Source organism: Piliocolobus tephrosceles, unplaced genomic scaffold (assembly GCF_002776525.5).
Source record: "Piliocolobus tephrosceles isolate RC106 unplaced genomic scaffold, ASM277652v3 unscaffolded_27645, whole genome shotgun sequence".
Lineage (NCBI taxonomy): Eukaryota > Metazoa > Chordata > Mammalia > Primates > Cercopithecidae > Piliocolobus > Piliocolobus tephrosceles.
The window spans coordinates 2,227-11,484 of record NW_022310582.1 but is presented as its reverse complement, the minus strand read 5'-3'; the positions used below and the strand labels follow the sequence as shown (position 1 = coordinate 11,484).

The following is a 9,258-nucleotide window of genomic DNA, read 5'->3' as shown; positions in this document are numbered from 1 at the left end:
TCCACACCCCCATACTCACACACACACGCTCCCACACACCGCTGTTTAGAACATGCTGCTTCGCTTGGTGATGGCAGAGCCTCACTATTTCCTTGCTCATCAGAGCAGGAGCTTGGGCGTAACGGTTTTGGTGGAAGGCAGAACAGAGACAGGCTGAGCGTCCTCACAGAGCGCCCGGGAAATGTGGTCTCTGCTCACGGGGAGTGCAGTGCCATCAGGAAGGCGCCCTGGCGATCCACTGCCTCCATTCCTGTGGTACTGGATGAAAACACGTGCCCAGGAAGAACCGAAGGCGGGTTTGGCACTCACCAGCCACCTCCTGAGGGTGACGGGGTTGATGCTGAAGTCCCTGACCAGCCCCAGGTCGTGGTACATGTGCTCCAGGCAGCTCAGCATCTGTGGGCACAGGAGAAGGATGGGCACCGAGCAGTCGTGTGGCTGGCTCCCCAGCCCCTGGCTTCCCTCCCTCTGCCGTCCTCGGAATGCCAGCAGGGCCGTTGGCAGGAGGTGGGTTCTCCCCCTCCCAGAAAGTCCCTGGAGAGGGAGGTCTTTGGACCAGCCTTTCCAGGCCACCCAGATGGGTGGGGGTTTGAGAGCATACTGGGGGTCTCCTGGTGGGTGGAGGGCCGGTTCCGAAGTCAAGGAGAATTCTAAGAAAGAAAGGACGGCGACTGGGTGAGAGAGTGCATCCGTTCAGGAAACACTGCACCAAAAAGGAATTTACTGATTTCTACGCATGGAAAACAGTCTGAGTGGATCAATATCATAGCTGAGGTTCTAGGACACAGTTCCATCCGATGCACACCTGAGCACGGGTGGTGTCATAGAGAGAAAGACCCTTGCCTTGCCCGAGGTTGGGGACCAAACAGGCTTTGATGATTTACATCCAGAAACACTGAACTGTGCTCATCTGGGGCCCTGCTGGGACCGGAGACACTTTAACGTCTTAACTGCAGTGCTCAGATGGAGTCCCTGCCCCGGCAAGCCGCTCCTAACCCTTTTTCACGGAGCCCTGTCTTCTATCAATATCCCTGTTCAAGTTGAAATAGATTTTGTTTTCAGTCCCAAAGAGGATTTATTGTCATTGTGGTGATCTATTTCAATACAGCTCAGTGCTCTGGAGCTAATTTAGGGAGGAAAACATGAAGTGATTTTTGAAAACAAGAGTTTGACCAAAGTGGGCTTTGCTTTCTGGAAAAAGCAGGTCTTGGGTGGGGAGCCCAGTGAGAAGGAAGACGTACAGCAAAGGGGCAGTTTAGACGCACCTGGCAAGCGTCCTCCACCCGGGGTCCCCCACTTGTGCCCACCTCTAGCCCAGCTGTCTGCTTGTGCAGGGCACTGGGCCATCCCTGCTGGAGCCCGGCACGGCTTCCTGCCTGCATCTGCTCGTTGCCTGACCTTCTCTTCCCAAAAGGGCATGTTACGAACTGAATTGCACCCTCCCCCAGGTCAATGTGGTAAAGCCCCGGCCCCAGTGAGCTATTTGGAGACAGGGCCTTTACGGAGGTAATGAAGGTTCCATCCAGTCAGGGTGAGGCCTTGCTCCCACGGGACTGGTGTCTTCATAAGAGGAGGAAGAGCATGTGTGTGCAAAGAGAACAGGCCACATGAGGACCCAGCGAGAAGGCGGCCCTCTGCACGCCAGCGACCGAGGCCTTCGGAGAAACCAAACCTGGCAGCACCTTGATCCCGGACTTCCAGCTCCAGAACTGAGCAATTGACTTCTGCTGCTGACGCCACTCCAGTCTCTGGTACTTTGTTAGGGCAGCCTCAGCAAACTAGGACAGGGCGTGCTGCCCAAAAATCCATTTTTACTTGTTACGCCGTGTGTGAGACCTGGAAATGCTGCAAGCGAGGCGAGTTTTTGTAAATCGAAGCTCGTGATCCCTGCATTGATGAGATGGCTCTGAAGGAGGCGGAGGGTTCTCTGGCATCGCAGGAAATCCATCTGGAAAACTGGAAACTCCCCCACGTGCAGCCACAGATGGGAGCTTGGAATGTCACCTGGGAAACGTCCTTGAAGCACGTGAACCACACACTCGTTTTCCTTGGGGGGACAGTACAGATGTAGGTTGGGTAATGTGCAGGGCACGGCACTGACTTTTGGAGACGGGGCCCCTTCAGAATGGCAGGAGTCTGGGGCCCCACGTGAGGACAGGAGGGCTGGCTCCCAGGCCACTGGTCAGCTGCCACGTGGATCACCCAGCCAGGGGCCTCACTGTCCAGAGCTGCTGGCCCCCACCCTCCTGGACGCTGGCCCTTAGGACCATAGGAGCTGCAACCTGGAAACTCCCCACTCTCCACCTGACCAGCCCAGATGTTGCTCAAGGCAGTCCTGAAAGGCAGATGTGTCTGCTGTGAAATCAGAGTCAAGAGGGGACGCTGATGGGTAGACAGAGCCACCTAGTGCCACTTACGTGGCCTTTGTGGAGGCTGTGGGGCAGCAGGGCGGGATGCATCTGTGGCTGCACGTGCAGTCAGTCCTCAGTCCCAGGCAGATGCGAGTGAGCCAGCAGCTGCCGCATGTTGCGGCGGGTCCTGGTCTGAGTGGGCTGCATGGTGGTGAGTGGGGGACTCGTGAGATGACGGGGAGGCTCCTGCAGCCTTCCAGCTCTGCACTTGATAGAGGCAGGCCATGCTCACAGACCACAGCGCTGGGCCCTCAGAGGCCCTAAGAGATGGGAGGACACAGCAGCCTGAAGTCATGTCCTCCGTCTGGTTTGTGATGAGCAGGACACTGGGTCGAGCCACTCGGAGCAAGGCAGGGTGGCCCCTGCTGGAAGGAAGAGAGGTGATCACTTAGGAGCCCTGACGTTCTCCAAGTGCCAGCTGCCTCATGGGCGGCCAGACGCAGTTTCGCCGGGCCAAGTGGGCTGTTTTCATGTGTGTTCCTTTAGTTGTCCCTCTTTGCCACTGACACTCCAAAATTCCTGGCATCCCCAGATCTGCCAGAGGCCAAGGCTCCCGTCTTGGGCATCTCTGGATTCTCACACGCAGGCAGCTAGATACTTCCTGGAAGAACCGGAACCCTCATCGGTCTCCTGGGGTACCCTTGAGATCTGCTGGGCAGAAGCCACGGGCCGTGGGAGATGCCACACACAGGCTGAGACCAGCTGCCGGGAGCCGTCTACCTTGCCCACCTGCCGGCCCCAAGAATGGCTGTGAATCCACTCTGCAGTCAGAGGACAGAGAGGTGGCCTTTCTATTATGGAGACACAGATCCCTCAACTTCATGGGGCAAGCCCCACCTCCCCAGTCACAATGGCCCACACTCAAAGGGTTCCCTGGTAGAAGTGGCAGAAAAGACAGAAAGTGCCGGTTTCCATGCAGGCTCTTTGCCATCAGTGGCCCCTGGCTTGGCTCTTCCTCCCAGCAGGCTGAGGTCAAAATGACTTTGGGGAGGGTGATTTTTCTGCGTGCTGCTGAGGCGCGGCGCTTACCCACAGGCTGGGAGCACGAGACAGTGTGCTCTAACCGTCTGCCATGTCTGCTTGCTGTGGGCTTGCTCTGCCCAATCTCAGCGGCTGCGCAGGGACCCTGGAAGCCACTGCAGGCCAGCAGCTCCAACACGTCTCTTCCAAGCTTTCCCTCTTACTCCTTGTGTCTCTCACACCTAGAGCCCTTTCTTTTTGTGCGTCGACCTAGACAGTCATGCTGCACATTTAAAGCCTCTTCTGTCGTCTCCGTGCCCTGGTCCTGTAGTCTCAGAGCTGGGGAGCAAGTTGCCACATGGTGGCCGGAGGTTTTGAGCAGGTTTGCAGCAGTGCAGCCCCTGGGACTGGCTGCCTGCTGCTCTTCTCGGGTGAACTGGGGTGGGGAGTGGAGGCTGGAGCTTTGCTTTTCTGGCTGGTGCTGCAGTTTTTCTCCTGCTGGGAGACCATGGGCGTAAAAGAGGTTCACTTAGGAGAGGGCAGTGCCCCAGGTGTCAGCAGCCCGGCCTCAGGGATGCCAAGAGGCAAGATCCCACTTCCTGCCCTTTGCGAAGACGCTGCTGCGGCCGAGGGTGTCACAGAGCGCAGGTGAGCCTGCTGAGGAGCCTTGTGCATTCTCTGTGCTGCTGACACGCAGAAGAATGTCCTTAGATTTTGGTGGGTTGAAAACAGCTGGGTCCGAGGTCTGCAATGAGGGAACTTTTTCATTTTTTGGGGTGTGAAAAGATGGGGTCTATTAGCCAATGAGATGAAACCAAAAATTCCCCATTCTTGTACTTTTCAGCTAATAGGAATTTTAGCACTGTTTTTTTCTTTTTTTGTAGCGACGAGGTCTTGCGATGTGGCCCAGCGTATTAGTCTGTTCTCACGCTGCCAATAAAGACATACCTGAGACTGGGAAGCTTATAAAGAAAAAGAGTCTTAAGGGACTCACAGTTCCACATGGCTGGGGAGGCCTCACAATTACGGCGAATGGCAAAGGAGGAGAAAGTCACTTACATGGGGGCAGGTGAGACAGCGTGTGCAGGGGAACCCCCATTTATAAAACCATCAGATCTTGTGAGACTTACTGTCACGAGAACAGTACGGGGAAAACTGCCCCCACGATTCGAGACCTCCACCTGGCCCTGCCCTTGACACGGGGGATTATGACCATTCAGGTGATATTTGGGTGGGGATACAGCCAAACCATATCACTCAGGCTGGTCTGGAATTCCTGGCCTCAAGCCTTGCTGCAGAAGGTGACACAGTTCCCGGAATCTCACATGTCCACTTATCCGGGACAGCCGGCTGCCTGTGCCTTGCCTTTGCAGACACTGCTCTCAGAGCAGAGCACTCTGACCGCGGCCCCTTCCTTCAGGAGACATTTGCTCCTGGCATGGGCGTTCTGCAGCACTGGGCTGCCACCCGCGCGCATGAGGGTCTGCAGAGTGAGCAGATGACCCCGGGAGCCCGGCGCCATCAGGAGCCCTGGGTGGAGGGCTCCTGCCCCTGACAGCTGTCTCCCCACGCACAGAATCCCCTTGCTGTGAGGTCTCCTGGGCCCTGCTATCAAGCATTAGTTTCAACTAAAACCCAGCAAAACAAGGGTTTTTTTTTTTTTTTTCCAGTCTTTAAAAAGAGGAGAAAGCATGAAAGAGGAAGAGTGACAGGGGTGGTCACACTGGGGTCCACAGTCCTGAGCTGCCTCCCCATGAGACGTGGTGCCCGCAAGCCCTGCACTTACCTCGTTGGGCTCCCAAAGCCAGACATCAAAGGTCGGCTTCCGCAGGGCCTCGATGGTCTCTGGAGAGAGCAGGTACTAGAAAGGACAGGAGTTCCGTGTTAACCAGGTGCCGGGGGACTGTGATGGTGATATGCACGCTGGGATGTTTCTCCTCGTTCTCCCGTTCTCTTTCTTTCTTTTCTTTTTTTTTTTGGAGATGGAGTCTCACTGTGTTGCCCAGGCTGCAGTGCAGTGGAGTAATCTTGGCTCACGGCAACCTCCGCCTCCCAGGTTCAAGTGATTCTCATGCCTCAGCCTCCCAAGTAGCTGGGATTACAGGCACTCGCCACCATGCCCAGCTAATTTTTGTAATTTTAGTAGAGACAGGGTTATCGTGAGATACTGGCCAGGCTGGTCTCGAACTCCTGACCTCAGGTGATCCACCAGCCTCGGCCTCCCAAAGTGTTGGGATTACGGGCGTGAGCCATCGCACCTGGCTTCTCCCATTCTCTTTCTAAGGCACCTGCGTCAGACTCACAGGCCACATCCTTCTGGAAAGGGCCAACACTACTTCTGGAAATCCCATCAGTGGATGCCAGAGGCAGGGCGAGGGGGGCGGGGGGAGGGTTTGGGGTGACAGAAATGTTCCGTATCTCGCTTGTGGTGGAGGTCACAGGACTAAACAAATTTGTTAAAATTAACTGTACTCCAAACCTAAAGAACTTTACTGCACGTAAATTAGACCTCAACAAGCCTGATGATAGAATGGACAGTAGCTCGGCATGGTGGCTCATGCTTGTAATCCCAGTGCTTTGGGAAGCCTAGGCAGGCCAATCACCTGAGGTCGGGAGTTCAAGACCAACCTGGCCAATATGGTGGAATCCTGTCTCTACAAAAATAAAAAAATTAGCCAGGCATGATGGCGGGTGCCTGTAATCCCAGCTACTTGGGAGGCTGAGGCGGGAGAACTGTTTGAACCCCGGAGGTGGAGGTTGCAGTGAGCCGAGATCGTGCCACTGCACTCCAGCCTGGGCAACAGAGCGAGACTCCATCTCAAAAATAATAAAAAAGGGCAATAAAGTGAAGTATGGGGGTAAAATTCACTTGGCATAAATTCAAACACCAGCTAAGAAGTTACTCTGAGATGCTCCCGTTGGGAACCCATCCCTGGTTTCTGCTGAGAGCTAGAAGAGCTGGCCTGCTGACGGGGCCGGTGCCTGGGGTTGCTTCTGAGGACATCAGGCTTTAGGTTAAGCTGTCACAAGGACAGAAGGCTGTGGTTTTATACAGAAGACAAGAACACACTTTGGTATCACACACTGTCTTCTCCCAGGTCTTATTGGATATTTGTTTTTCGTTTTTTATAAGGGGACGGATCTGGAGTGCTGCCACCTTTTATTTTGGATCTAGGCTGTGCTTCATGGCTCCCTGGGACAGGATCTTGAGAAGTGCGGGGCATATTTTCCAATGGAAAAAGGCACTCGTCTCCATTCAAAAACCTCAGATGAGGCTGGGCACAGTGGCTCACGCCTGTAATCCCAGCACTTTGGGAGGCCGAGGTGGGTGGATCACCTGAGGTCAGGGGTTCAAGACCAGCCTGGCCAACGTGGTGAAACGCCATCTCTACTAAAAGTACAATTATTAGCCGGGCATGGCGGTGCGTGCGTGTAATCCCAGCTACTCAGGAGGCTGAGGCAGGAGAATCACTTGAACCCGAGAGGCAGAGGTTGCAGTTAGCTGAGATCGTGCCATTGCACTCCAGCCTGGGTGACAGAGTGAGACTCAGTCTCAAAAAAACCCAAAAAATCCCCCTGAACCTGACAATATCCAGGGCACTGTTTGGACCTGCATGGATAGAATCACTGACTAATGGACTCCAGTGGCCCACATGGAGGCTGTGGAAGCCTCTGCCATTGCTTGAACCGCAGGCAGCAGCAGAACCTACCTGTGTGCAGCCCAGGCCTCTGCTGTCTGTGGAACCTGTGCCCCTTGAATCTTAGCACAAGAGCACATTACAAATCAGGTGTGCCGGGCCGGGTGCAGTGGCTCAGCACTTTGGGAGGCTGAGGTGGGTGGATCACCTCAGGTCACGAGTTCCAGACCAGCCTGGCCAACATGGTGAAACCCTGTCTCTACTAAAAAAATACCAAAAAATTAACTGGGCATGGTGACGGGCGCCCGTAATCCCAGCTACTTGGGAGGCTGAGGCAGCAGAATTGCTTGAACCCAGGAGGCGGATTTTGCAGTGAGCCAAGATCGTGCTCTGCACTCCAGCCTGGGCGACAACAGTGAAACTCCTTCCCCACCCCGCCCCCAAAAAAATAAATAAATAAATAAAAAATCAGGTGGGCCGGGATTTTGCCTGCTTCCCAGTTGAAGGCTTTGAGCGGGTGACCAGCGTCTTGAGACCCTCCTCTCGTCATTATTTCAAAAACGCCATTGCTACTTCACCAAGGTTACAGCTTCTCTTAGAACTAAGAACACTTTTGTGCAAAAGAGCAAAACTGCCAGGACAACTAAGAATTGCTCAGAGAGGAGGGCCAATGTAGTGGAGTTTTAAAAACGTAGTTAAACATTAAAGTTCTTTAAAGTAACGTTTGAGTGTGAAAACCATTTACCGAGGTCAGCTCCAGGGCAGGCGGCAGCACAGAGCTATTATGGCCTTGCAGGGGAAGGTCTGGTCTGGGATCGCTTTTGCTAAACAAATGTCAAAGAGGAAAAATACTTTGCCTTAGAGTAACCCGCAGCGTCTGCAGCCCAGGGCTGGGAGGGGCTGTTGATGAGAATGGGCACACAGCAGGGTCTGGTCGCAGGGCCACAGGGCTGGGCGTGGGGCTGGGGACACAGCCACAGCCTCTTCTGGGCCGGAATCTCGTCTCACCTTGGGGTAAGCGGGAACATCGCGTCGAGGAGTCAACTTCTTGTGGTTATCCAAAAAACTGTACTTACAGGGGCAGCTGGTCCTAGAGAGAAGGAGCAGAGATGAGCTGTGGTCCTGCTGTTTCAGTCTGGTGAAGCCCTCGGCAGAGCAAAAGCAAGGGACGAACCGAAATCCCCAAGCCCCGTGTGGTCTTATTTGCTATGGGAGAGGAGTCAGGGCGGCAGCAACCCATTCGAAGCAAAATTCCAAAGACCTGCCTGACCTCTGACCTCACACTGGGCTCTTGGAAAACACACAGAAAGTCAGATGTTGGGGCCGGGCGCGGTGTCTCACACCTGTAATCCCAGCACTTTGGGAGACCGAGGCGGGAGGATCACGAGGTCAAGAGATCGAGACCATCCTGGCCAACATGGTGAAACCCCGTCTCTATATATTAAAAAAAAAAATACAAAAATTAGCTGGGCGTGCTGTTGTGCACCTGTAATCCCAGTTACTCAGGAGGCTGAGGCAGGAGAATCACCACCTGAACCCAGGAGGCGGAGGTTGCAGTGAGCGGAGATTGCGCCAGTGCACGCCAGCCTGGCCAGTCTGGGCAACAAGAGCAAAACTCTATCTCAAAAAAAAAAAAAAAAAAAGAAAAAAAAGTCAGATGTTGAGGGCTATCTTCTCTCCTAGATAAGCTTCTAAAAAACCTTTTTCTAATGTTTTCAAAACGAAAACATTCTTATTCTCAAAAATCTGAACAACACAGGAGTAAAGTAAAAAAAAACAAAATATAAAAACCAAAGTCCTCACTTTACCCACTTATTTCCCTAAATCCCATACTCTGGAAATCACTTCTAATAGTTTGGTCTATCTTTCCAGAATGTTTTGAAGTGTGGACACACATGGGTGGCTGCGTATACCTTTTAACAATATTTTAATTTTTTGTAGAGATGGGGTCTTGCTATGTTACCCAGGCTGGTCTTGAACTCCTGGGTTAAAACGATCCTTCTGCCTCAGCCTCCTAAAGTGTTGGGATGACAGGCGTGAGTCACTGCACCCCGCCCTTTATATCTTTTTTTTTTTTTTTTTTTTGAGACAGAGTCTCACTCTGTCGCCCAGGCTGGAGTGCAGTGGTGCAATCTTGGCTCACTGCAACCTCTGCCTCCTGAGTTCAAGCGATTCTCGTGCCCTCCTGAGTAGCTGGAATTACCGGTGTGTGGTGCTACACCCAACTAATTTTTTTTTTTTTTTTTTTT

The 9,258-nt window shown here is 53.5% G+C and overlaps 1 protein-coding gene across 1 annotated transcript; it reads right to left on the bottom strand.

The window, feature by feature from the left end:
* Positions 1–198: 198 nt before the first annotated feature.
* On the bottom strand, positions 199–8,099 carry LOC113221799 (high affinity cGMP-specific 3',5'-cyclic phosphodiesterase 9A-like; the record flags this gene model as incomplete). Its single annotated transcript, XM_031935066.1, has 3 exons — positions 199–396; positions 5,158–5,232; positions 8,018–8,099. Coding segments are annotated over 3 exons (355 nt in total), but the record flags the coding sequence as incomplete, so codon positions are not given.
* Positions 8,100–9,258: the final 1,159 nt, after the last annotated feature.